Raw genomic sequence first — 26,323 nt, 5'->3', positions numbered from 1 at the left:
AGTACAACAATTTAATTTGGGGATATGAATCATCGAATTTCCGAGAGAAGAATAAATATACCAATTACTCTTGATTTGACAATGAAATTTTGTGTTAGGCCTATATTTTTCAATTTTGTTCGTAAGATTCACAACTTTTTTTAAATGTCAAATTTGATTAAAATTTTTATTTGACACAAATGAGAAGTTTAGCAACATTATATATTTAGATGTTTATTATATATTTTTAAATTATATAGTCTACTAATCATCAAATTAAAAGTTTATAAACTTGATATAAACTATTTAGACATAAACCTAAAAGTTAGAAGTCTAAACTTTAATTGAAACCTTATTTTAAACATTAAATATATATATATATATCTTATAGAATATATTCACACATATATATATATTACATGTCATTGTTATTACGAAGATTATAACGTAATTAAGAAAATATTAATTTATAAAATTGAAAAATTACCCACACCAACATGTTTTCCATTTTTAAAGCAGCATGCTAGATTTTGTTCTCTTTAAAATAACATACTAAAGTTGAAAATTAAAATAGCATATCAAAATTTGTCAATATACACAAATAACCCTAGCTTTAGAATTTGTCGGCTCAAAATAATTGACATCCATACGAAGCCCACTCAGCCTACTTATTGAATTTGGGCCCAAAAAGCAAAATCCTACCGGCCCAAATCGTCAAAGCCCAATTGGAGAACCGTCCTCTCGGCCCATTTAAAAGCCCAATCGTAGAACTGACAAACCCCCACGAAAAACCCTCTCTGACCACGTCGCCGTAGAAGCTAACCGGAGGGAGCCCTCTCGAAATCTCTCCGCCGCGCTTCTCGTTTCTGGTTTCCGTTTTTTGCTCGTCATTCTCCGGTCCCGGAACCCTAATTCCGGCTTTTCCGACGTCTAACTGAAACTTCTTCTTTTGTCATCTAAAGCGCGCGTGATCGAGAAAGGTGCAATTGGGTTTAATACTTTCGACTCTCCGCCTCCGTGCAGAAACTAGGTATTGACGCTCTCTGATAATCATGGAAAACTCTAGTTTGTTGTTGTCTGCTTTCCATCGCGGCTCATGAGCTGTTTTACTTGATTTGTTTCGTTTAGTGTGATTCATCTTGTATCTGACCTGTTAAGGTGAATGTTGTGGAGGTAGCTTCACGTACATTGTTGGTGAATCTTGGTTATGCCTCTTTGAAGCGCGTTTTCTCTATATTTTTTCTTAACATGTTATTCATTTACCTTAGCACGTGTAGGTTTCGAAGTTTAACCACATAAAATGGAGGAGGAACAAGGAAATGCGGTTGCTGAAAGGGTTCTGCCTCCGACAGAACAGGTATTTCAATTTTCGACTGAATGGCACGATGGTCGGTGTCCTTATTATTACATATGCACCTTCTGTATTCTTTTCCTTTTCATGGCACAGGCTGTATTTATTTTGTAATGCGTTTCTTATACAGCCCTTAGTCAGAAAACTTCTTGAGCTGGCAAGTTTTTGTTAGATAAATGATCATATTTAAGGCATGCTTTTGTTAATTTGTTCTCACTTTTCATCTATTTTTACTAGAACGGTCAGGGTATTTACTACCTTATATGCAATCTCTGTGGACAATTATTTGACACTATGACATTTGATATTTAAAAATTTGTTACATTAGGTAGGTGGGCACTATTTGAACTTGTGATTTTTTTAGGTATAATCGAACTCATGATCTTAAAGGAATCTAGTATACAAATTGCTCCTTTGACCATCGGGTTAGACCAGAGTGCTTGATTTTCCCTCATTTATTGATTTTTAGAATAAAGTCTTTCTCTATGTCCTTTGAATAATTTTTTGCAGGAGGTATCTAGTGAGATGGATGTGAGAATTAAGAAGTATCTACGAGGAGAAGGTGCTAATCTGGAGGTATGGAAATGGGCTTTGTGCATATTGATTATTTAGTTTATTATTATTTTTCCTTCTTATCAATCTTCATTATAAATGCAGGTTCTGAAAGATAAAAAGTTGAAGGGTCAACTTTCTGTTAGAGAAGATTTATATGGGAAATCTGCTAAAGCTGCTGCCAAGGTCGAGAAGGTAAATTCTCGTTATCCAAATCTCTTCTATTATCTGTCTGCCCTTTGTTTTAAACTTTTAATCGTTTTTACCAACCCACAAGTTCAACAGGACACGCTTGATAGCATTAAACCAGAGAATTTGGGGTTTCTTTGTGAACTTTGATGAGAAAGATGTTGTGATATAGTAAATATGTGTCTATCGAATGAGCTGAAAGATTTTATTTAATGATATGAGTTCAAATAGACTACTAGGATTGCGCCTTGATTGTTTAATTGTCTTTTTTCTGTTCAGTGGCTTATGCCAAGTGAGGGAGGCTATTTGGAGGCTGAAGGATTGGAGAAGACTTGGAGAATCAAACAGGAAACAATTTCTCATGAAGTAGATATCTTAAGTAGAAGGAATCAACATGATATTATTTTGCCAGGTTGCTTTTTGTGCTACTATGCATTATTTTGCTATGTATATTTTGAAGATACCATTTCCCTTGAAATTCTTGTTATGAAATTTGTAACTCTGTTTCTTTTATTGATTGTGTTTCTTCTTCTCATATTTGGCCTCTAAAAACAAAAACAAGCTCGTGCCTCTTCTTCTCATCTTTGGAAATTAACTTTTTGTGCTAATATTCATTCTTATGTGCAGCTCTTGGACCATATTCTCTTGACTATACTTCAAATGGTAGATATATGACCATTGCTGGACGTAAGGGCCACCTTGCAATTGTAGACATGAAGAACCTTAATTTAATTAAAGAGTTTCAGGTATATACAATGATCATTGGTACCGTTATGTTGGGGCACTTAGAAGTTTTAATGCAGCAAGTGGTCCTTAAAAATGATTGCATGATTGTGGTTATTTGAACTTAGCTTCATTCGATGTCCCACATCATATTATTTTTAGGTTGGTCAGTTTCTCAGGTTATATATTCCTTTTGGAATATACTTGTGCTACATATGTTTCTCGAATTACAATTCTTGAGTACAATTTAATGGAGATGTGTTAGAGTACTATCATTTGGGAACCATGCCATATTTGAATGTTGGTTGATACGACTGCATGTAAAACAAATATCTATAAATTGGTGGGATGAAAATATGGAATTTGTGGTAGATGACACATGACTTAAAAGCCAATTGTTGAATCTCCCGTTTTTGTATTTCTTTCCTAAAACAATGTATCACATGCAATACGTGGGCAAGAGGTATTGATCTAAAATTCTTGAAAAATTAGTTTTTTATGATTACATTTACATTGGTAATAATCCCGCAAAAGATTGATTATTCAGAGCAGGTTCTATGGACAATAGGGATGGAATAGCAAATATGGGTTGTAATTGTATAGGGCTATCTGAAACATATCTTGGGTATTCTTCAAATGGAGGCAAAAGTGAGTGCCAAAAAATTTCATTAATTGGCAAAGAAATAAAGCATAGAATGACTAAAAGAGTCTGTCTCATAGCATATTTTTTTAAAGAAATCCTGATTTATTGTGTGCTTTATTAATTAGAGTTAGTCTGGAAGATAAGTTTAGTTTATAGTCATTGCTCACAGTTGTACTGTTTTCAGGTTAAGGAAACTGTCCGTGATGTGGTCTTCTTGCACAATGAGCTGTTCTTTGCTGCTGCACAAAAAAAGTATTGCCAATTTTTCTCTCTTAATTTTTGTTGCTCGTGCATACATTTAACTTCATTACATGTTTTTTTAATATGATTTTCTAGACATTAATTACCTCCTTTTTCCTAAAAAAATTGGATGCTTAAAATGGAGAGTACATTTATTATGAGAAACTTACTGTAGAATCTATCTAATGATTAGCCCCCCACCCAAAACTTCCCGAATGAAAAACAAAAACACTTTCTTATGTTAGACCTTTAAATCAAATCTTTTTGTACTAGGGGGCCCTTGCATTGCTTAGATAGATTATGTAACTTTACACTACACAGCTGAAATGTTTCTTATCCAAAAAAAAAAAAAAATTGATAATATAATTGAAAATTTTGAAATTTAACAGGTACCCATATATTTATAACCGGGATGGCACAGAGCTTCATTGCCTTAAGGTTGGTATATGCAACTATCTGAGTGATCTTCTTATTTGCTGCTGTATTTCTCCTATTTGTCATTCTGGCAGCTTGACCCAAATACATTGAATACTATTCACAGTTTTCCCTGAATGTAGTTTGATTATTTCTTTTTGTGCCATTGAGAATTGATGGATGTCACTACTCCACTTTACCGCCTTCGAGAAAAGTTATGCTGGATTTCTTTTTTATGCTATTTGCTTAACTTCAATAAATTGATGGCAAGTTATTAAATTAAATTATGAATGAATTTGTTCATGATGTTATTGGATTTTATCTGTATGATGTTTGTTTCACTTTAGCTTCAGTAAAGTGATAGCAGGCTCGAAGTGTACAACACACCTCTTCATGGTAGTGCATAAACCATAAGAAATTCTTCTGTGATTATAGCTTCATTGTAATTATAAATGATCGGAGAACTCTTATTAGTGTTTAGGGAGGCAGAGGGAGGCACCTCTGCCCCTAGGCTGTTTCGTGTTTTTGTGATTAATACATCCCACTTTCTTATTAAAAAAGTGTACATATGTTGGTTGTTATATGTCGCACCTATTATCATGTATTATCATTGACTTGATCAAATTGTATAAACTTTTTAGGAGCATGGATCAGTCTTGAGGCTTCAATTTCTGAAAAATCACTTCCTTTTGGCATCCTTTAACAAGTTTGGACAGCTTCATTATCAAGATGTAACAACAGGTAGCATGGTTGGTGTCTTCCGCACCGGTTTAGGCCGTACTGATGTGATGCAGGTAAATCCATTCAATGGGGTTATAGCAACTGGTCATTCAGGTGGTACAGTTGCTATGTGGAAGCCTACAAGCTCTGCTCCTCTTGTAAAGATGCTTTGTCATCGAACGCCTGTTTCGGCATTAGCATTCCACCCGAACGGCCATCTCATGGCTACCTCTGGATCCGAGAGGAAAATTAAGCTCTGGGACTTGAGGAAATTTGAGGTGCTTCAGACTCTGCCAGGGCATGCCAAGACCTTAGATTTCAGCCAGAAAGGACTACTTGCATATGGAACTGGATCATGTGTTCAGATTCTGGGTGACCCTTCTGGTACTCAGAATTACAGTAAGTATATGGCTCACTCAATGGTGAAAGGTTACCAAATAGGAAAGTTACTGTTTCGACCTTATGAAGATGTTCTAGGCATAGGTCACTCGATGGGTTGGTCGAGTATCCTTATTCCAGGCTCTGGTGAACCTAACTTCGATACTTGGGTAGCTAACCCGTTCGAGACATCTAAACAGCGGAGAGAAAAGGAGGTCCGGTCTCTTCTCGACAAGCTTCCTCCCGAGACGATTTCGCTGAACCCTTCAAAAATTGGTACCGTTATGTCGGTAAAGAAGAAAGAGAAGAAGTCAAAGAAGGAAAGAGAAGCTGAGGAGGAGTCTGCAGTTGACATTGCAAAGGGAATTACCATGAAGAAGAAAACCAAGGGAAGGAATAAGCCAACCAAGAGGGAAAAGAAGAAACGTGAGATTATTGAGAAGGCCAAAAGGCCTTTCCTTCATGAACAGATAAAGGAAGAAGAAGAAGAATTGTCTCGAAAGAGGCCGAAGTTGAGCGAGGAAGTCGAACTTCCCAAGTCATTGCAGAGGTTTGCTCGTAAGAAAACCGAGACATAATTCTGCAGATGTATACTCATGTAGCATCCCGTGATTCTTAGTTTTCTAGAAGGCCACAAGGCCTTTCCTTCACCAACAGATAAAAGAAGAAGAAGAAGAAGAACCGTCTCGAAAAAGGCTGAAGTTGAGCGTGGAGGTCGAACTTCCCAAGTCGTTGCAAAGGTTTGCTCCTAAGAAAACCACGACATGATTTTGCACATGTATAGTCATGTAGCATCCATGGTTGTTAGTTTTGTAGCCATAGATTATGCATAATTTGTCTTCATAAATTTTGTTGAATATTATTTGTTTCCGTTAAAAGGTAAAAAATGCTGCATCTATGTACTTAAATAGGTTTTTACTTGCTTCTTCATACACATGCACTCACATTGATTTTGGTTTGCACTTATGGTCATGAATATTTTGATTTTCAAAAGTTCTATTTAGGATTGGGATAATTTTTGCCCTCAAATTGAAAGGGTTTAGTGCACGTATAAACTTTTTTCATTTGACCTTTCAATTCTTCAATGACAATGAGGAAAATATATTTGGGTAATAGATATTAATATTAGCTCCAAGATTCTCTCTCTTTATAAGGTATCATTAAGAGTTATTTTAGCTTTTTTATTTTGAGAATAAAAATGTGGGTTACTGGTTTTATTTATTTATTTATTTAAGTCTTTTCTGGTTTATCTAGGGACGTTTGATAATTTTTAGTTTTCAGTTTTTAAAAAATAACTAAATTAGTTTTATTTTTTTAGAAAATAATGGTCCTATATGTTTGTGTTTTGTTCTTAAAAATAGATAATCAAATATGTTGGATACTATTTTTAGTTTTCTGTTTTAAAAAAGTTTGAAGATTGAGAGATTATTATACCAGAGAGAGAAAAATCCATGTAAAGGGATGGCTAGGATCTTGGTAAAAGTTGGGAGTGTTTAGTTCACTATTTTGCCATTGTTTACTAAGTCTTATTTTGTTAAAGCTTGAGTTTGTCAAGTCTGTTTTTGGTTCTGTTAAGTCTTTTGTATTTGGTTAAACTTGCTTTTTATTTTCTTTTTGAAAAATATAATTTATAAACTAAATTATTTTACAAAGTCAATTTTCTTATGAAATTAGGAAATATTATTTTAAGGAGATAAAAAATATTTGTAATACATTTGTCCATCTAATTTTTTTTTTCTGATTAAATTTTTACAATTTGAGTAATAAAAATTTGTATCTATTTAATTGTAAAATTATTATATACTCATATAAATAATGAGTTCTTTTTTAATAATATTTCATTTGTAATTCAGTAAAATTTGTTAATAAAATATATATTAACTATTTTAAAAATAGAATTGGGGATGGGTTGACACAGGATGGGAAATGAATTCCGGGTGATGCTTTGAGAACTTCTGTCATCAGATGCAAAAATAAAAGTTGATCGAAAAAAATTAAGATAAATTTTGAGAGACAGAGGGAAAAAACTAGAGGAAGAAAAGTTAGAAAAAAAACGATTAGTAAGAAAAAAAAAGTTAAAAATAAGATAAAAAGTTTTAGAAAGATTAAAGTTGAGAGTAAAAGCGCAAAAAAAGATAACTTGAAGTTTCTTTTATATATATATATATTATATGTATTGAAATGTGAGTATGTGATTATCAAACCACGACGTTTGTTCTTATTAGATTAATATTCAATAGCTAAACCAAAATGCTTAAAAATTAACTCATTAATACACTTTTAGCTTAACTTTCTTTGTCAAATTATACATTTTAACATATATGTTAATTTTTTTCTTTCTGCTATTAAAGGTTTTACCTCTACGTCTTGATCTATAAATTCGGACATTTTATTAAACACAATTATTTTGAAACTAATTTTAAAAATATTGTTGTTTTTATTTGGAGGGACCAAAACAAAACAAAAAAAATAGTTTTGCAATAATTATATTTAAATAATTAATTTGTTTTTACAATTAAAAAAAAAACTGAGTGAGTACAAAGAGAGAGTAAAATTTGAAATTACCGAAGTCCTTTTAATGTAATATTATGCGAAATTCTTATATATTTTCAAAATCGGTTCAGTTAATAACAATTATTTAAACAGAAGAATAATTGATTGAGCAAATAAGTATTTAATATAGTTAATAAGACAACTTGTTAATTGAAACTACTAGGCTAAAAATTTAATGGAATCGAAATATTTAATTTTTTTTTTCCATAAGCTGATTTTTTAATATTATACATTAATTTCAGCCTAAAGGACAAAAGGACAAAAGGGGAATAAAGGAAAATTAACGGTCAGTGTTGAACACCTCAGCGTCTGACATAAAAAATATAGTCAATACTCACTTATTTGATCCTACCAGAGAGAGAGAGAAAAAAAAGAATCATTTAATATGAAAAGATTAAAAAAAATATATATATCGTTGATTTATCTACAAATTTATTATAGAATAATGTTCCAAAAAACTTATTCGTCACAAAAGACGTATCTCTAAACATGACGTCAAATCTAATTAAAATATATATTTTTAAAAAAATCGACAACAGGTCGACATGCCGCTACCTAACATGGTCGTTTCTTTAAGAGATGATATACACTATTTTTTTAACCAATATATCTAAATTAATAGAGTAGTTAGATAGTTGTTATTTAATAAAGAGGGCATGAATTCAAGTCTCTATAATGTCCTAAATCTTAAAATATTATATTTGAATAAATTCAAAATTAACAATACTAAAAGAAAAAAGGTCCTAATATGAAGGAGCTAAACTAACTAATATATTAAAAATAATTTAATATGGTTTTTATTTTTAAAGACAATTAAAATTTTTGTGGCCTGGTAAGCTTGCAGATGAAAATATCCAAAATGACGCGGAGAAATAATTGATTGCCGCAAATCGAACCAATATCCGTTACACCGCCGCAATCAACGCCAATGTCGTTATTAGTTATTATATATTAATATATATATATATATATATATATTTTTTTTTACATAATTATTATATTTTAAACATACGCCATTTCGCTTTCTTCTTTATTTTGCCCAAAAAAAAAAAAAAAAAATTCCTACGGCCACCACCCAAAAATGGACTAACAACAAAGATTTCTTTTATTTTCCCAATAATTTTAACTTTAAGAAGATAGTCCATCGGATACAATTACTCTTTTACCCTTTTTCTTTGCCGGCACCTGAAATCCAATACAATCCAACAACTCAGGCGTTTTGATACCACAAAGTCCAAGATCCTTGTCAATCTTTTTTTATTACTTTTTTCAGTCATCTTTTTAGATTAATTCCGATTTAGTTAGACACAGTTGTCTACCTGACTAAACACATATCTCTGATTAAAGGATCGTGAGTTCGAATTTCTATCTCAAATAAAAATTTATTAGACGCGAACGTAAGGTTAAACTTATAGTTTAACTTCTTTTTATTTATAATATAAATTTTACAAAAGAAACTATACTTTGAAATTTCGATAAATTTACACTTATTATTGATTTTATAAGACAATATTAAAATCAATAATAAGTGGAAACGACGAAAAAGATGGTCAAATGTTCACTCCACATGTGGTTGTATTAAAAGAATTAAAATATTAAAATTAAATAAATAAGGGAAAAAGACTTCATTCGCTCTTTCATTTCCGTTGCTGCTTGCGGCAGTAAATTGCTGCGATGAGCCTCTTGGCTTGTACCTCCTCTGACTCTCTGTGCCGTCTCAGGTTTCGTAATGTTCGCCGCCGCCGCTGTCGTGACCACAGTACGGGCGCCGCCGCAGTTTCTTCGCTTTCCGCTGAACTGAGGCAACATCGGAATCTACCTTTCCGAATTCTTCATCGGACACCGCAGGCTCCTTTCCGGACCTCTTCCTCCTCCTACCGTGGTCCGCCTCCATGCGCAGTTTCTGGAGATCTTTTGCATGACGCCGGTGCGACGGCGGCAGTCCTCGCCGGCGCCTACTCGCTCGTTCTCGGATTCGATAATCTTGCTCGCCGGAATTTGATTCAACAGGTTCGTTGAATGCTTGAATTCTCTCTTCCTTGCGTGCGCAACTTAGTTTATTTGTTAGTCTTGTGCTTAAATTGATGCGAGCGAATGGAGATCTGGATTTTGGAGAATCTTTTAGTACGTCTGTGTTTGGTTAATTGAGAAAATCGATGTGCATTTTTAGTTGAAATAAAGTTCTATTTCCTGAAACGGAAGGACGATGATTGTCATGAATGCTTTTCCGGTTATCATTTCTCAAAATGAAAGTGAAAACAAATTTTTCTTGGGCGCCGCTAACATTCACAAAGTAGATAAATGCGGACCGAAATCCTAGACGCGGAATGTAAATAGTAAATTCGGATAAGATTCTCTACATTTTGAGTGAATCGAATACTATATGTTTCTCGCTTGCTTTGGTAGATGAATTTGAGTATATACAGAAACTCCATATGAGTCGTAATTGTAAGTTCTCCATCGCATCTAGCAAGTTGCATCTGTATAGAACTTGAATCTTACAGTGCCTTTTGAAATGTTTTGGAAGCATTACTGCCGTGGTAACTGGCTTCAAGTGTCTACCTCTTGGTTTTTGATCTTCTAGTTTTAATCTGTCCAGGGCCGTTTAGTTCACCCTTTCTTTATAGTTCATTTTGGTTCTGGCAAACTTGGTAGTTTTCTTTAATCTGCTTCCATTTGGGTCCTGTATTTAATGTTCTGCTAAGTTGTACAAGATATTAATTTTTGTACACTTGTAACAGGGTGGTTGAAAAGTCAGATACAATTTTACAAGATATTATTTCTTTTGTAATTCAAATAAGAAGTTTGCCAACTTCCACGTCCTCTCTGCACATCAACCAACTTTCGTTTTATATAAACTTAAGAAATTCATTAATTTACTGATCATGGTGAAAATATTAGTTGCATGAAAGAAGAGGGAAATCTCGTAGAAACTATTGTATTCCTTGTTCCTTCTCACCAAATAGCATCACTCTCTTCAATTCTGAATAATTGGCATTTCATTGGAACAGAATTTGAGCAGAAAACTTGTTCACATATTGTCTGGATTGCTTTTCATGATGTCTTGGCCTATATTCAGGTAATCTTTAACTTTTTCCCTTGCAGAAAAAGTTATTGTCTCTGGCTTTCATTTATTTTGTACACCAATGGTTTAAATCTGGGTGTTTCTCAACCACTTCAGTTTATCGTTTTAATTGTGGAATAGCACCTCAACAGAAGCTCGCTACTTTGCTTCTCTAGTTCCCACTGTGAATTGCTTAAGGCTTGTTGTGTATGGCCTCTCATTAGCCAAAGATGAAGGACTCTTAAAGTCTCTAACTCGGGAGGGAAAACCGGAGTGAGTAAACGTCCAACCACCCTTCAAAAGCATGAGTAAACTCATTTCATTATATCGTATACCTCAGACATTACACTTCTCCCTCCATCATTTTAGACAAATGTTCTCAAATCTGCAGGGAGTTGCTGAGAGGCCCTCTATATTATGTTCTAATACTGATTTTGTCAGCTGTTGTGTTCTGGCGTGAATCTCCTGTTGGTTTGATCTCATTGGCAATGATGTGTGGGGGGGATGGTAATTTTCAGCTTCTCTAAATAGCTTCCCCCTAAAACTACAACTTCAACCACAACTATCATAAAATGCTAAAGTGGGTCGCATAAATCGTCATCCGCGAGTGTAGTTGACTAGTAGTACCATTGGCCTAAAAGCTCCGTATATTTTGCAGGTATTGCTGATATAATGGGAAGAAGATTTGGGTCCAAACGGCTTCCTTATAATCAGGGGAAGAGTTGGATTGGTAGCATATCCATGTTTATCTTTGGATTTTGGGTCTCCATTGGGTGAGTTTTTGGCCTTTCTTTATAGAAATTAGACTCTCTCCAAGCTAAAAATCTGTCCAATGCTCTCTATTGCTGCAGATTGAGTAGTGAAATTAACTTGGAAAAATGGTTTCAATGTGTAGGATGCTGTATTATTACTCAGCTCTTGGATATTTGGAGTTGGATTGGGGAAGAACAGTGCAAAAAGTTGCTCTAGTTTCTTTGGTGGCAACTGTGGTGGAGTCACTTCCAATTGCAAATGTTGTAGATGATAATATATCAGTACCACTGGTCAGTATGGTAGCAGCCTTTCTGACTTTCAGTTTTTAGATCTATTGAATTTTCTCCATCTTCTTCCCATTCCACTGACACTTTCCAGTTTCCTTTCCCAGTACGGTAAAGTTTTTTTTTTTTTTTTTTTTTTTTTTTTTTTTTTTTTTTTTTTAATCTTTAGTTTGTCTGGTGAAGTTATTTTTTTAAAACTAGCATTTTTAGAAAGAGAATAAAAAAAAAATTTCTCAGTGTTTGGTGATTGTACCTCTCGTCTTTTATAGGTAAAAGTTAAAAGTTAAAACCACTTTCTATTTCTTCCCATTTTATTTTCAAATTAGTCTTGTGAATGGTCTGGAATGGAGTAAATCTGTTTTGTAACTTTTTTGTTTGTGAAATCTTATGCTTATTTGATTTTTCTTTTTTTTTTTTTGGGTCCAATCTTTTTTTTTTAAACCATTTTTAAAAACTTGTCTTTGTGTTTAAATAGATGAAAAATTAATCTAAAAATTTAGGTCCCGTTTTTGGTTTTCTTGTTTAGGAAAATTAAATCCGTAAGCAATTAATATTTTAACCTATGTATTTCTTTATTTTGCATTTACTTTTTTAAATTGTTTTCAACTCTGAGTCAAATTTTAAAAATTTTGAAAAAATAGATCACAAGAACTTACTTTTGTTTTTGAAGTAGTTTTAAAGAAAGATGGAAACATATTAAACAAATTGCTACTAAACCAGCATTATTTTTTAAATCATAAAATTAAAAATGAATGGATTATTAATGGAGCGTAGTTATAAAATTTTTATGAACTTGTTTTTTAATTTGAATCTATGATCTATGAAGAAGTTTATTAGTGTTAAGTAGGTTCAAATTTACAAACTTTAATAAATCTGATTTTACTAAAATTAATAGGTTCAAATTCTACGATGATCACCTACTTATCTTAAGAATTAATTCTTAGTTATTTTCTGGCGTAAAAAATAGTAGGATCAAGTGGTTGTTCCATGAGATTAGTCAAAGACATCGGTAAGTTGAGTTGGACACCAACGAACATAAAATTAAAAAAAAATTAAAAAAAAAAGTAAGTACTTTTTTCTGTTGATGAGTTTACGAGTTGAATATTTTACTATACATCAACTTTTTATATTTCATGTGAATTATTTGATCTCCCTGTTCCCTCCCTTATCTCAATGTATATGCCCCTAGAAAGTGTGGAAAAAAAAAGTTAAAAAAAAAAAAGTATGGTCACATGTTTTGGTTGGGAATTGCGCCACGTCCGCCCACACAATCAGTGCCCCCACACCCCATGGAATACAGTCTCTGAATCCTAAATATAGAAAAATAGATTGAGGATTAGATCCCCAACTTTGTTTGAGATTTATTTTCTTGTTGTAATATAACTAATATTTGAAAATGAGATTGTTACTTAGACTGAAAAATACAGTGACCGGATGGTGCCATCTTTAGAGATAGAATAACTGTATTGGTTAGTTACTATATTTATTTAATTATTTATTAAAAATGTTATCATTCTATTTGCATTAAATGACCATCAATTTTCATTATGAAATAATACATTTAAAATATATTAATAAATGTAATAGAATGATATTTATGGAGGGTAATTTGGTAACAAAACTGCTAATTTAAATACTGTAAATCTAGATTTATAAATATTTTAAAGGGTGAACATTTGTGACACATCAGGTCTAACATGACCGAGACAATTTCTCAAAAATGGAGAAAATAGATGCAAGATTACGAGGAGGCATAGGAGATCCAAATACGAGAATATTGGGCCTTTGGCCCAGATATGGAGATTGAATGCTGTAGTAAATCTGGGCACTCAAATTTTGGCCAACCCAGCCCAGTTGACAAAAAAAAAATTCGAAAATTTATATATTTAAGCCAAACTTAAGGTATGCGGTGCAGATGATGGGTATTTGGAAATAGTAGAGGCACACGTGAAATTAATTAATTAAAATGAACCCAACTACCAAGTTTTGGTTTGATTTCATGCTATATTTGATTCGAATAAATGATACACGTAGAGTTAGAAAGGTATATGAAAACAATATTTAGTTGGCACAAAATCCTTTGAAAATTGAGGTTCAAAGTAGTAGTTGTATGTATTATTTTTTACTTCAATAAAAAGATACAAGAAAACCTATAAATATTCCAAGTTTTGAATAGTGTTTTTATATGATTTTATAGACACATTTTAATATAAATTAAAAAGATATTTAAGAAACTACCGTTATCGATAAGTAACGTTTCTATTTCATTCCAAGAAGAAAAATATAATTACATTTTAGGAAAAATAAACAAAGGATATTTGATTGCATGTTTAAAATTGTAAAGTTTTACATTTAAAAAATAAAAAATAAAAAATTTATATGGAAGTTAATTTTAAAAATAAATATTATAATTTGTTAGGTTATATTTAATCTTTAATAGTTTTATTTTTGTTTAAATTGAAAACTTAATAGTTGTTTTCAAAATTTTCATATAATTTTGGAAAGTTTCTTAAAAATATAAATGGAAAATATATTGATGTTTTTCACATTATATAAGAGAACGGAAATAAACAATAAAAAAAACATTATCAAACAAATCCTAAAATAATTTAATTTCAATGTTTTATATGTAAAACAAATTATAAATTCACAATCTCCTATATCTTATATTAAAAAAAAACAAAAACTTTTAAACTTCTTATATTTTATTTTAAAAAAAGTTAAAATACTGTTTAGTTGCTGTATTTCCAACTTTAGTTCATTTTGGTAAATATAGTCTCAACTCTAATTCATTTTAATCCCTGGTATTTTCAGAATATATTTTGTAGTCTCTAGACCGTTAAAAAACGATTTTTTGATTAGACATAAGTACCAATTTTTACAACAATTTCAACATGATACTACACTCGTTATATTTCTCAAAATGCAACAATGATTTTATGTTAACGAGTTTGCGCTATGCATATAATTTGTGTTAAAATTTCGCAAATATAGACTAAAACGACCTTTTTTTTTTTAATGTATAATAACCAAAATACATATTTTAAAAATATGGGGAACAATAAATAAATATGAGAATAGAGTCAACAAAATAGTATTTAAATAAATAAATATATAAAAACTAGCCTCACTCTCATATAAGCAAAAACAAAAAAAAAGACTAACATCCTCGTGCACGATGAAAAGGAGGTAATTCTTTTTCCCCTTCAGTATTTTTCTGAACATATTCTCGTAATTAGAATTACAAATTTAGAACACAAAAAAAACTTTATGTTATATTTCCCGTTCATAGAATCAAACTCAATTTGAAGTTCTTTTCACAACCGGCCGTCCGGCGATTGTGCTCCGAGCTCCGGCATTGCGGTCCCCCAATTTGTTCTCTTCATATTTACAACTTCATTGCACGATTTCTGCATCTGAATCTTTCTCTGAAGGAGGATCAATATGTCGCTTCAACGGCTCCGGGATCCGGTTTCTCTTCTCCGAGCTCGGCTCCGAGCTTTCTATTCGTCTTCACCTACCTCCTCCAGATACATTTCTCGGTACGGCTTTTGGACTTTGTGATTGATTGATTGATTTTAGTTTCTTATTGTATATGCTCGATCTTCCTGGTTGAAGTCGTTTTCTATTTCTACGCGACCTGTTTGTTTCTGTGTGGACTTGCTGTATAGTAGCTGTGCGAAACTTGATATTATGATTGATTTTGTGAGAAATTTCGTTTGATTGAATGTTTTAAGCTGGTGAGCTGGTGCTTGTGTTGTCTAGTTATGTCAAATGTCAGTTTGGTTCAATCGCAAAGGACTGAGGAAGAGTTCTAAATGCTGAATTGGCTTGCTTAGCTCCAGTAACTGACACACTCAATATTTCTTCATGACCTATAATAAAGTGTTTATTTTTCCGTTGTTCTGAGGCCTACAAGCTGCTGATTAGAACCGCAAGGATCTTGAAGATCTTCTACGGCATTGTCTAGTGCGCACCATTTTCATAAATTAGCTCATCAAATCTCTCCCACTCCCTCTGCCGTCCTTGGAGCTGGGAACTATGGAAGAAAACAAAAAAGTCATCTTCAATTTTGTTACTTGCCCGTACTTCTATTGTCCAAAAAAAGTGGACAGAGAAGAGCAAAGACATGGATAGAAGTTTAAGCCTTAATTGGACGCTTAATACTTAATACTATTAAGCGTCCTAATACTTCTAGTGCAACTCTGAAACGTAAATACAGGTCAACTTATATGGTCAGATTTTCTACATGCAACTGTCCTGTAACATTTTGAAAAACTTAATATGGTTCTACTGCCAGTCTGAATCTAAGAATCAGAAAATTGTTAACTATAGCAAATTTATAAAAAACTGTAAAGATAAAAACTTGAAAGCCTACAAATAACACAACCTTTCTTAAATCTTCTAACCCTAGAATTGGTTTCCCTAATCATGCCCTGACGTAAATCTTTACTTGTTGAAGAATTATTTTCCAAAACTAACAAACGTCACAACCTTTTATGATGCTGAGTGCATCTAGAAATGGAGGCTTCTATCATTTCTAATTGCTGAGACTACAAAATTCAGGGGCTGATGAGTACCAAATGACATCAAAATGACACTTATTTTATAGTTTTTCTCCAAAATCTTTGATTTTTTGTGAAAATTGGATGCTATTACTGTCATGAAAATTTATCTATTCTTCTGTAGGAACTTCGTAATTGTGTGAGCATGGACTTGCAGGTGTAGCACTTGGAATGTACAAAGGTTTTCTGTTGCTGGTGATGGCCCCCTCTTTAGGTTTGCATATCCTACTGTTTGTAATTGTTTTATCCAGAAACTAACCCAGATAATTATACCAGGCAATGTTGTTGGCATAATCTTTTTACACTTCACCTTATTTCTCAACATTTTGACTCACCAACTGAAAATAAACGTGATAGGCCTGTGTCTTTTTCTCTTTTCACTGGAGCTTGTGGTCGAACATTGCATTTAGAGGTTAGCCTTCAAGGTGGATAAGATTTTTGCTTGTTCAGTTGAATTATTCTCTAATCTGTAACCTTGTTTCATTTTCAGCAGCCAGTTAGTATCAGGTTTTTCTCATCCACAGGTATCATCTATTTGTTGTGTTATTTATCCTAGTTTCCAACGCAGAAATACTTAAGGTCTATGTTATAAGAGGCATATTTTTTGTTATGGTATAATCTTCTTCTTGCTATCATAATTGTTGGTAGTTTGAAATTCTTCAGAACCCGTTAGTATTTAGCTCAGAGGATTGATAGGACGATGGAAAATGGAAAATTGTATACGTGATCTTTTGCTTCTATGACGTTTGTAACATCACTTTGAGAACTTGGGTCAAGGTCATTATTAAAATTGTTTGTAGAAGTCCTAGAAATTAAAATGCTTAGGTCGTGTGAATGCTGCTCAATGCATGATTATACATATCTTGGTTTATGTTATTTTAACAAGATTTTGGATCCTGTGAGTTGTGTCAATAGATTATCTTCTGATTCTAAGTTGATTATGACTTCAGATTCTTCACATGCGGTCCTTGAAATGCCAGCATTATCGCCTACAATGGTAAGAGGTTCCAAAATGAACTTATGAGTAGCTGACTTTTTATTTTTTGATTCCCCCACCCCCACTATTATTCTCCTTCATTAACAAATTATTTCTGTTTTCCACAGAATCAAGGTAATATTGCCAAATGGAGGAAAAAAGAAGGGGATAAGGTCAGTTTAACATCCTTCTATGGATTAACCTGTATTATTGGTGACTGTGTGATTTAAAGATGACTGATGAAAGTGAAAGTTCATCTTTCAACAGTGAAAACTCTTTGTTAACACCAGTTGCTGTACATATCTTCTTAACATGACAGATAGCAGTTGGCGATGTCCTGTGTGAAATTGAAACTGACAAAGCTACTCTTGAGTTTGAAAGTCTCGAGGAGGGGTAATATTAATTATTATATCATCATTTTAGATCTCGAACTTCATCATCAATGTATTCGTAGAGCTGAATTTGACTGAATACTCAAGACATAATATCTTTTGGTTATGGGCTTTCAGATTCTTGGCTAAAATATTGGTTCCCGAAGGTTCAAAAGACGTACCAGTTGGACAGCCCATTGCAATCACGGTAATTGTTTCTGTGAGAATTCAACATTTGTCCATATTTTTATTAGAGCTACTATATGCTTTCTTTTCCTTTGCATCTTGAGGGGGCCTGGGGGTAATCTCTTTCTGCAATAGATTTGATCGTAGAGTTTGGACCATAAATTTATTTGAAGTTTTCTCTGCGTATTCATTCTGTAACTGTTTGGAAGGCCATTCCCTTGGAAAATTTTGGAAGACTCAAATTATATGGACTCGCGAGGAAGTGAAACTTAGAGCTCACTTCATGTTCTTTTACTAGCTTCATCCTCAGTTGTGCATCCTTTCTAGAAAATTGATAAACAACATGGACCACTAATCTATCCATTACTGCTATACATCTCTTCTGAGGGATTTGTGTTTTTATTGCTTTCAATTCTCCTTTCTTGTGAATTTGGATGCTTTATAAAATGGTGTATTTGGAACCTTTAGCTCCATTGCAAAGGTACATGTCTTTTGAAGTACTGGTTTGATGTTAATGATGTGGAGAATTTTGCTTGAAAAAGTAGACGCCTTTTTAGGACAAGGATACAAATGTAGGGGGAACGTGGGCCTAGAAATGACTTCCATGTTTCTTTCTCAGCCTCTACTGCTCCTGATTTCGGAGGCATTCCCTCTTATGCAATGTGAAATACTTAGAACTGGTACTTCTAAAGAAGATCAGTATGTATGTAGTTTGGAGCTGTTAGTGGTTTTCTTTTATATTTTTTTAAATTTATTTTTAGGGGCTGGTGTGGGGTCTTGCTCTGCATTTGTTCCGAAGTATTTTTATTCTTATACCTGTTACCATTTTTATTTGAAGCTGAATTCCTTTTCCATTTTTATTGTTTTGATTTTAGTTCTAGCAAATGGGTGAAGTTAAATAATTTTTTTGCATGAAGGACAAAAGTTATTATTATTATTATTAGTTTGTATCTAATAGGAGGAATGAAAGTTTTTTCTTAGTTTCTTTAATTTTGTCTTTCTTATAAACGGTGATTGTTCTCTGCTGTGCCAACTAGTTGTTAGACATTACATACTTAAGGGTTCAATAGCCTACCATCTTCTGGTACTTTCAATTTGTCAAAAGCAAAATGTTAATGGAAAAAAATTGTCAGAGGAGACTGAATTTGCACTGCAGAAAAGCAACATTTAAACATCCCCGACCAGATATCCAGCTAGCAAGATAAGAAATGAAGAGATGTTTTTGAACAGCTTGGTAATCAAGGTTCATAGAGAAGACAGAAAGGACAATTTAGACCAATATAAATCAGATCATCATGACTGTCTTCAAATATCCTGTTGGTTATTTCTTTCAAATACTTCGAATAATTGTCGGAATGGAATAAATGAAAATTGTGCTCTTTCTCCTGTTTCTTTTCATGTACCTGTCGTTGTGATTACCTTTTGGTATGTGGAACAACAGTATACTTCTACACTCGGTCCTTCTGTATTGGCTACTGTTTCATGGCAAATTCAAGCACTTAAAATTTGAAGTATTTTATTTTAAGTATTAATCAATTATGCAGTAAGTTAATTAGGGCTAACCAATTGCATTATCAAGGTTGAGGATCCAGATGATATCCATAGGGTCTCTGCCGATGATGTATCAGGTGCATCTGTTATTAAAGATGATACGGTAGGGGGTCAAGAGGACAAAAATGAGGATGGGGCACAAGCAAGTTCTGTGGAGATAAACCCATCGAAACTTCCCCCTCATATTATACTTGGGATGCCAGCTTTATCTCCAACTATGGTAATAAATCAATTTTATATCTCTGCTAAGGTTAACGACTTATTTTTCCTTTTCCTTCCTCCTGTTGAAATTTGAGATTGCTGGTCCCATGTTCCTTTCAGAACCAAGGTAACATTGCTAATTGGAGAAAGAAAGAGGGAGACAAGGTTTGTAATGTGTTTCTCTTGAAATTTTCTTTCAAAAAGGAAGGTTGATGAAACTTCTATTTGATGTGTGAATTTTGAGATTACTTTATTGCCTTAATTATCTATCAGATCGAGGTGGGTGATGTAATATGCGAGATAGAGACAGACAAGGCCACCCTTGAATTTGAAAGTCTTGAAGAAGGGTAATGTATCACTTCATATTCTAGATTCACCTATTTTCTCTTTTAAGCTCGTGCACATGTTGGCTGTTTTCGTATATAAAAATTTCTCGTATAGTTTGTAGTTTTCGACAGCATATGCTTTTTCAAGTAAACATGATTAAATTAGGTACCTTGGAATTTATTACGTACTATTGAGATATGTTATCCCCATACTTTCCTTCATTTTTCTCTATGCTGGAAATCCTACATTTCATTTGATAAACTCTGTAACTTAATATAAGTAACTAATAACAATTCAGTTGACCCCTATTGCCGTTATATAATCTTTTAGCTTTTTTTTAGTGCTATTTTCTCCACTCTTTTCTTATCTTTTAAGCTATGTTGTTGATTATGATTAAGAAAAAGAAACTGGGTATGATGGCTGATGGAACTTAATTCAACCCAGCACCCAGAAATGATAAAGTTAAAGCTTATTGACCTAACCCACACACATTAGTAGAAATTAATGCTCAGTTCATTCTGCCTATTGCTGTTCTATAATCATTTAACTGTACTTTAGTACTATATTCTCTCCTCTTTTCTTCTTTTAAGTGATGCTGATTATAATCATGTGTATGGTTGAGGCCCTTAATTCAACCCGACGATGATGAAGTTAAAGCCTAATGTGCCAATCTACATGCATTAGTAGAAAGTAGGCTCAGTTTTGAACCTAATGAATGCTTTATGGGTGTACCAAGGAATTTGTAAATATAACAAAACAATAATGAAATATTCTTCAGAGAGAAACAAGCTATTGAACCAAAGCACTACAGGATTACATTGCTGTTGGAAAGCTAGTTGTTTCCAAAGGAGTATCGTTTCTTCAGGGTTTTATTTCACTGGACAACTTACTTTTTTCTTTTTATTTAATAAGAAATGATCCATTGTAAAGAGGAACCATGCACGAGAGGACAAAGGGTCAGATAAAACATCCTCATAGCCCCCCCCAAAAAAAGGATTTCTAGAAAGTATTAAAAGAAATTTTGGAACAGTTACAAAAACTCTTGCCACGAGAACTCTATCAAAAAGCTAAAACATATCAAATCTAGAACTATGCAGATAACTAGGAATTTATAATTTCCTTTCTAACCAGAATCCTCGACCCTTAGTAAGATCATGTTGGAAAGAAAACCATCACTCCACATACGAACAAGTGGCCAGTAAGAAGTGGAGTGAACATATCTTTTAAGTTACGTGGCCAGATGGCCTACACCACGTAAAAGTAGAAAGTTGGAAATTACTCCCCCAAATTATAGGTTTGCCTTCTCGTTTTATTCAGCGATTATTTCGTATTTTGTAGTAACTATTTCTTATCTGTTAGTTAAGGTTAGAACTATTACATAGTTTTCTCGTTAAGAATAAGAGGGGTTTTTCCTTCTACCATAAAACTTCTCATTTATTTTCGTGGAACATAACTTGTAGGTATTTGGCCAAGAAACTAGCACCTGAAGGCTCAAAGGACGTGGCAGTTGGAAAACCGATTGCAGTTACAGTAAGTGTTAAAATGCCTGTTATGTATAACTTTCTTTTGCTGTTTCTTGAGGATGAAATTATATCCAATGCAATCAAATTATACTGGTATCTGGTGATTGGTGTAGTGTTATTCACAATGTTTTAACTTTAACATATTTGATGTATGAGTTTGATAATGAAATTCTCTGTTTCTTAACACAAAAAAAAAAAAAAATATTTAATGTATGAGAAATTCTTTGCAAGTTCTTATTATTGTGGACAGCTCTTTTCTTGCTGACTCGATATGTAATGTTAAGTTGTCTGTTTGGCAAGGTTGAAGATCCTGCAGATATTGAATCTGTAAAAAATGCTGTTAGTAGTAGTGTGGGGATTAAAGAGGACAAAGCTACCCACAGTACTACTAGAAAGGACGTTGGAACATCAAAAGGAGGTAGTGTTGCAAGAATAAGCCCTGCTGCTAAGTTGCTAATTGCGGAACATGGTCTGGATGCATCATCATTGAAGGCATCAGGGTCTCATGGCACACTGTTGAAAGGGGATGTTCTGGCTGCCATTAAATCAGGGAAAGGCTTGTCTTCTTTGTCCAAAGAGAAAAGCTCACCTGGCGTCCGTGCACAGGCTTCTTCCACAGCCTCATCGGAATCAAAATCTCCAATAAAGCAATCTGATCCTTTTGAAGATTTACCTAATAGTCAAATTCGCAAGGTACACGCTTTCATATTTCCTTTTGTAACATGTTTATTCTTTGGTACCAGGACTGATTTTCTACAGGATTAGCATTTAGTACTGCGACCAACAGAAAATTGGTTTTTCAAAATAAAAAAACAATAACTTCTTGCGGTGCTTTGTAATGATTGTTTGCAATTTTGAATAAATTCAACGAGATCAAGAGGAATATCTACAGCATCTGGGTGTTTCAATACTTCTCACCTTCTTTACGGAGTTCTTTGCCTAAATATATTTTCAATTACTCCTCCCCATTAATTAATACCTACTGAAGTGTGTCTTTGTAATCTAAAGGTTTCCTTTCATTGGGAGGGTGTTTTTCTTCTCTCGCACTTCCACCCATCTTCATTATCAGAAATTTTGTAGTTGCAAAAGCTAAAAATACCTTCTGCTTGCTTACAATGAGGACACAAAAAATTTCTTCCAATGTATCTCAAGAGGTGAGGTGCATTATAGTTTATAGGAAATACGCTGAAAGTGCGAACTGAAGTAGTATTGTGTATCAGCTCAGTGTACATTCTTTGGTTGCAAGCTGTACACGAGCGTTATGGACTTGTGTGCATGAGGCTATAATTCTCATGATTATGAATATCACTAAAGAATGAGATACAGTTGACTTGTGAACTAAGCTGTGTTTAACTGCATCCAGTGATTACCTTGTTCACTGTGATAAACATAATTTAATCAATTGATCATGGGTTTAAAATCCTTCCTGGCCACCATCAAATGGTCCTTGGGTTCAATAATTACCAGAATTACAGAATTCAATTTTAGTGATATGTAGGATTGACCCTACTAAGGTTCAACAGGCCAGAGAGGATTTCTAGTTGTACAGTATAACTGACAACAACAGCAATAAAAAAGAAGAAAAAAGAAGAAAGAAAGATAGGACTAATTGATCCTTGTATGAAGTAATCTGTTGAACTAGGAGTAAAAACACGTCATTATTCCTTCCTCCCTTTCCCTCTCCTGCTTTTGGCTTAAAAGTTGCTATAATATCTAACAACGTTGTAAATACAACATGGGTTTTGCAGGTGATTGCTAAAAGATTATTGGAGTCGAAACAAAATACACCACATCTATATTTGTCCACAGGTGCTTTGACTTTCGCACTATACCTACATATTTAGAATTCAGTTCATCCACTTCTAACATTCTTGACCCTTCTTATCAGATGTTATATTGGATCCTCTTCTTTCATTTAGAAAAGATCTTAAAGGTTTGGATTATAAACTATGACTTGGTTTAATTGGTTTCTTCGGCTTACTTTTTTGGCAACATTTTTCCACTTTACATTATTTGTAATTCTACAGAGAAGCATGATGTCAAAGTTTCCGTGAATGATATTGTCATCAAAGCCGTAGCAGTTGCTCTAAGAAACGTGCCTGGAGCAAATGGTAAATAAAACACATTTTTGTAAAATGTTATTGGTGGTAAAATTTTCTTTTCAATTGGCAGTAGACTTGACTGTGAGAGTATAATTTTACTTTATTTCTAATTGTGCGATCAATCCCTGTTTAAAAAGTTTTTGTTGATTGTGCGTGCTTTTGCAATTGGTTTCCGTCCTGAAACTATAGAACTGTTCAAAACTGAAATGTTCGTCACATTACAGCTTATTGGGACAATGAGAAGGGGGAAGTTGTTTTTTGCGACTCTATTGACATATCAATTGCAGTTGCTACTGAGAAGGTGCATATATCTTTTCCAAAATTAGTTATTTAAGATCGGTAGACAGGCAAATGACTACATATTTAAATTGATGTAGGGTTTAATGACTCCAATCGTGAGGAATGCTGATCAGAAGACTGTATCAATGATTTCTTCGGAGGTACTATCTTTATTTGAGCACTTGAAGATGTTCACTTCTTTAATTTCTTCCTCATTGAGCTTGAATTTTACTATTTATGATATGGTGAATCTTTGGAGGCATGCTCATAAATTGTTATGATACGTTTCTCCATACGATCATTTCAAGTTTTCAGTGTGAAGCTTTAAACAGTTCCTTTAAAGTTTTCAGCTGGACTCAAATCTTCCACCCAATACCTGTCAACAAAACTAGATTCTGTTTAATTGTTATATATACTTTCAAACTGCGTATCGAGTAAAATTACATGTACTTGTGCCTTCTAATTAATTCTCAGTTATTATGCATCTGATTAGGTCAAGGAGTTAGCTGAGAAGGCCCGTGCAGGGAAGCTCAAACCAGATGAATTCCAAGGAGGCAGTTTCAGGTGATTGTGTACATATTATCAGAATCAAATTTACTGAATGTATCATGATGATGTTAAATTGTCAATATCTAATACTGAGGAATATATATGTATTGTGCCAAACTATAATTATAGCATGATGATGTTAAATTGATTCATCTATTAATTACCCATACACTGTTGCTTAAGGATTTTGTTGAGCATCAATTACTAACTTACATTGACGACTTTTCTGCAGCATTTCAAATCTAGGAATGTTCCCAGTGGATCATTTTTGTGCTATAATAAACCCTCCGCAGGTTCTCCTCTATTCATCCTCTCTCTCTGGAGTCGATGTCTTTTTGACCTCTGCATGTAGTTTTCTTTGGATTCATGATGATTTAGTAACGGCAGCTTCAAATGTTCTTTTCTATTTTAGTATTTGTGATTCTCGTTCTGTATGTGCACAAACTTTTCTACGTTACTTGGGGGATGGCTGGCCGAAGAAAAGTCTTCAGCATCGGTTTCTGCCATTTCTTTCAGGCATTAGATTAGGTCTAGTTCGGAGAATAATATCACATGGCTAATACACTTTGGTAATAGCAGAGCATTCTGTATGTCCTTGTAATTACATTTTCATGTCTTTCAGGCTGGAATTCTTGCTGTAGGTAGAGGCAACAAAGTTGTTGAGCCAGTAACTGGAAATGATGGTACAGTACTTTTTGAACCTTAAAATCTTGATGCTTCTAACAACAAGTCAAATAACTTTGGTTTTACCTTTATCCAGGAACTGAGAGACCTGTTGTCGTCAACAAAATGAATTTGACATTGTCTGCCGATCATCGTGTTTTTGATGGAAAAGTCGGAGGTACGAAAACTGTTGTGGTTTTTTCAAGCTTTTCATTTTCTTGTTTCTTGTCATATCACGCCTGATGGATATGAATCTTCTCAAATTTCTTATTCTTATTGGGTCTGGGAGAGATTCCCAAAATTAGTATGATTTCCATCCTTGGATATAGCTTGTTCTTCGTGAATCTTCGTCGGGTTTGCAGATTCAAAATAATGAAGTCTGATGGCAATTGATAAATATTTTTCATGTGGTCTTTTGATAAGCAAAACCCTTACTTTGCTACCATAGTTAACAGAAGCAGGTTGTCGTTAAGTTCAGTTTGGTTCAAGTGCTTTATATACGAAAAACGAGTAATTAGTGTGTTATTGATGGCAACTACTGAACATGCTCCTTCTGCAGGTGAATTCTTCTCAGCATTACAAGCAAACTTCAGCAATATCCAGAGACTGCTACTGTAATGTGATCGAGATTTCGAAACCTTATTTTTATTCCGGAAAATGTGAAAGTATCCCTTTGATTTTGGGATTGAACAATTCATATGCAGCTGTTGCCTCTTTCCAACAGCAAAAAGTTTTCAAGAGAACCAAACTTTAAGGTGCCATTACAAAGCAACCTAGGAATAATGGTGTATAAAAGCATGAGTCCTGTCATTTTTTTTTCAATAATTGCTTTTTCTTCAAACAAAATTTTGAATCATTTTGATCACTCCATCCTATTTGTGGTAATAAAAGAAATTGGCCATTTGATTGCCATATCAATCTCTCTTTCCCATTCTCAACCTCGACCAAGGATGCCGATGGAGCGTAAATGATACCGTAAGATGGAAACTTGAACCTCGACCTAAAAGGTTAGTAAGTGTTTTCTTATTAATGTATCATTAGAACCCAACGCTTCATTCTTTCTTAAATGTTTTTTCTTTCTTAGATATTTTTTTCGGGTAAACTTCATGTCAATTTGAACTTAGTTAAACTCGACAAAAGGTCGTGAATTTGAATCTTTACCTCTCCATGTGTATTTAAAAAAAAAA

At 33.5% G+C, this 26,323-nt stretch overlaps 3 protein-coding genes across 8 annotated transcripts; all 3 read left to right on the top strand.

Moving 5' to 3' along the window:
• The first annotated feature begins 769 nt into the window (after positions 1-769).
• On the top strand, positions 770-6,119 carry LOC111006520 (Transducin/WD40 repeat-like superfamily protein). Of its 2 annotated transcripts, none has more exons than XM_022278509.2 (9): positions 770-1,009; positions 1,257-1,336; positions 1,841-1,906; positions 1,988-2,077; positions 2,351-2,483; positions 2,699-2,817; positions 3,622-3,689; positions 4,067-4,115; positions 4,733-6,119. In XM_022278509.2, exons 2-9 carry the CDS (start codon positions 1,280-1,282, stop codon positions 5,765-5,767), a joined length of 1,617 nt encoding a protein of 538 aa, XP_022134201.1. In that variant the 5' UTR covers positions 770-1,009; positions 1,257-1,279; the 3' UTR covers positions 5,768-6,119. The 2 variants fall into 2 exon arrangements, with proteins under 2 accessions (XP_022134201.1, XP_022134200.1); XM_022278508.2 differs by having other exon boundaries at positions 1,248-1,336.
• A 3,242-nt stretch (positions 6,120-9,361) lies between these two features.
• On the top strand, positions 9,362-13,748 carry VTE5 (phytol kinase 1 VTE5). Of its 3 annotated transcripts, XM_088123523.1 has the most exons (7): positions 9,362-9,752; positions 10,754-10,821; positions 10,948-11,079; positions 11,198-11,313; positions 11,465-11,579; positions 11,702-11,849; positions 13,534-13,748. In XM_088123523.1, the coding sequence occupies exons 1-7, from the start codon at positions 9,417-9,419 to the stop codon at positions 13,537-13,539; spliced, it is 921 nt and encodes a 306-aa protein (XP_087979649.1). In that variant the 5' UTR covers positions 9,362-9,416; the 3' UTR covers positions 13,540-13,748. The 3 variants fall into 3 exon arrangements, with proteins under 3 accessions (XP_087979649.1, XP_087979650.1, XP_022133528.2); XM_022277836.2 differs by lacking the exon at positions 13,534-13,748 and having other exon boundaries at positions 9,364-9,752; positions 11,702-11,923; XM_088123524.1 differs by lacking the exons at positions 10,948-11,079; positions 13,534-13,748 and having other exon boundaries at positions 11,702-11,923.
• A 1,336-nt stretch (positions 13,749-15,084) lies between these two features.
• Positions 15,085-26,054, top strand: LTA3 (Dihydrolipoamide acetyltransferase, long form protein). Of its 3 annotated transcripts, none has more exons than XM_022278234.2 (23): positions 15,085-15,385; positions 16,566-16,622; positions 16,766-16,820; positions 16,899-16,932; positions 17,359-17,405; positions 17,513-17,557; positions 17,704-17,777; positions 17,894-17,963; positions 19,521-19,712; positions 19,814-19,858; positions 19,967-20,040; positions 21,481-21,550; positions 21,844-22,236; positions 23,292-23,352; positions 23,432-23,476; positions 23,571-23,654; positions 23,870-23,946; positions 24,023-24,085; positions 24,418-24,488; positions 24,706-24,766; positions 25,096-25,156; positions 25,234-25,314; positions 25,696-26,054. In XM_022278234.2, exons 1-23 carry the CDS (start codon positions 15,288-15,290, stop codon positions 25,752-25,754), a joined length of 1,917 nt encoding a protein of 638 aa, XP_022133926.1. In that variant the 5' UTR covers positions 15,085-15,287; the 3' UTR covers positions 25,755-26,054. The 3 variants fall into 3 exon arrangements, with proteins under 3 accessions (XP_022133926.1, XP_022133927.1, XP_087978729.1); XM_022278235.2 differs by having other exon boundaries at positions 15,086-15,385; positions 16,902-16,932; XM_088122603.1 differs by having other exon boundaries at positions 15,087-15,385; positions 16,533-16,622; positions 16,902-16,932.
• The last annotated feature ends 269 nt before the right edge of the window (positions 26,055-26,323 follow it).

This window comes from Momordica charantia, assembly GCF_013281855.1.
Source record: "Momordica charantia cultivar OHB3-1 chromosome 4 unlocalized genomic scaffold, Mcharantia_2.0 BLBB01000004.1, whole genome shotgun sequence".
NCBI classification, from domain to species: domain Eukaryota; kingdom Viridiplantae; phylum Streptophyta; class Magnoliopsida; order Cucurbitales; family Cucurbitaceae; genus Momordica; species Momordica charantia.
The sequence above is the reverse complement of the archived record's forward strand: the minus strand, read 5'-3'. Positions and strand labels throughout refer to the sequence as shown.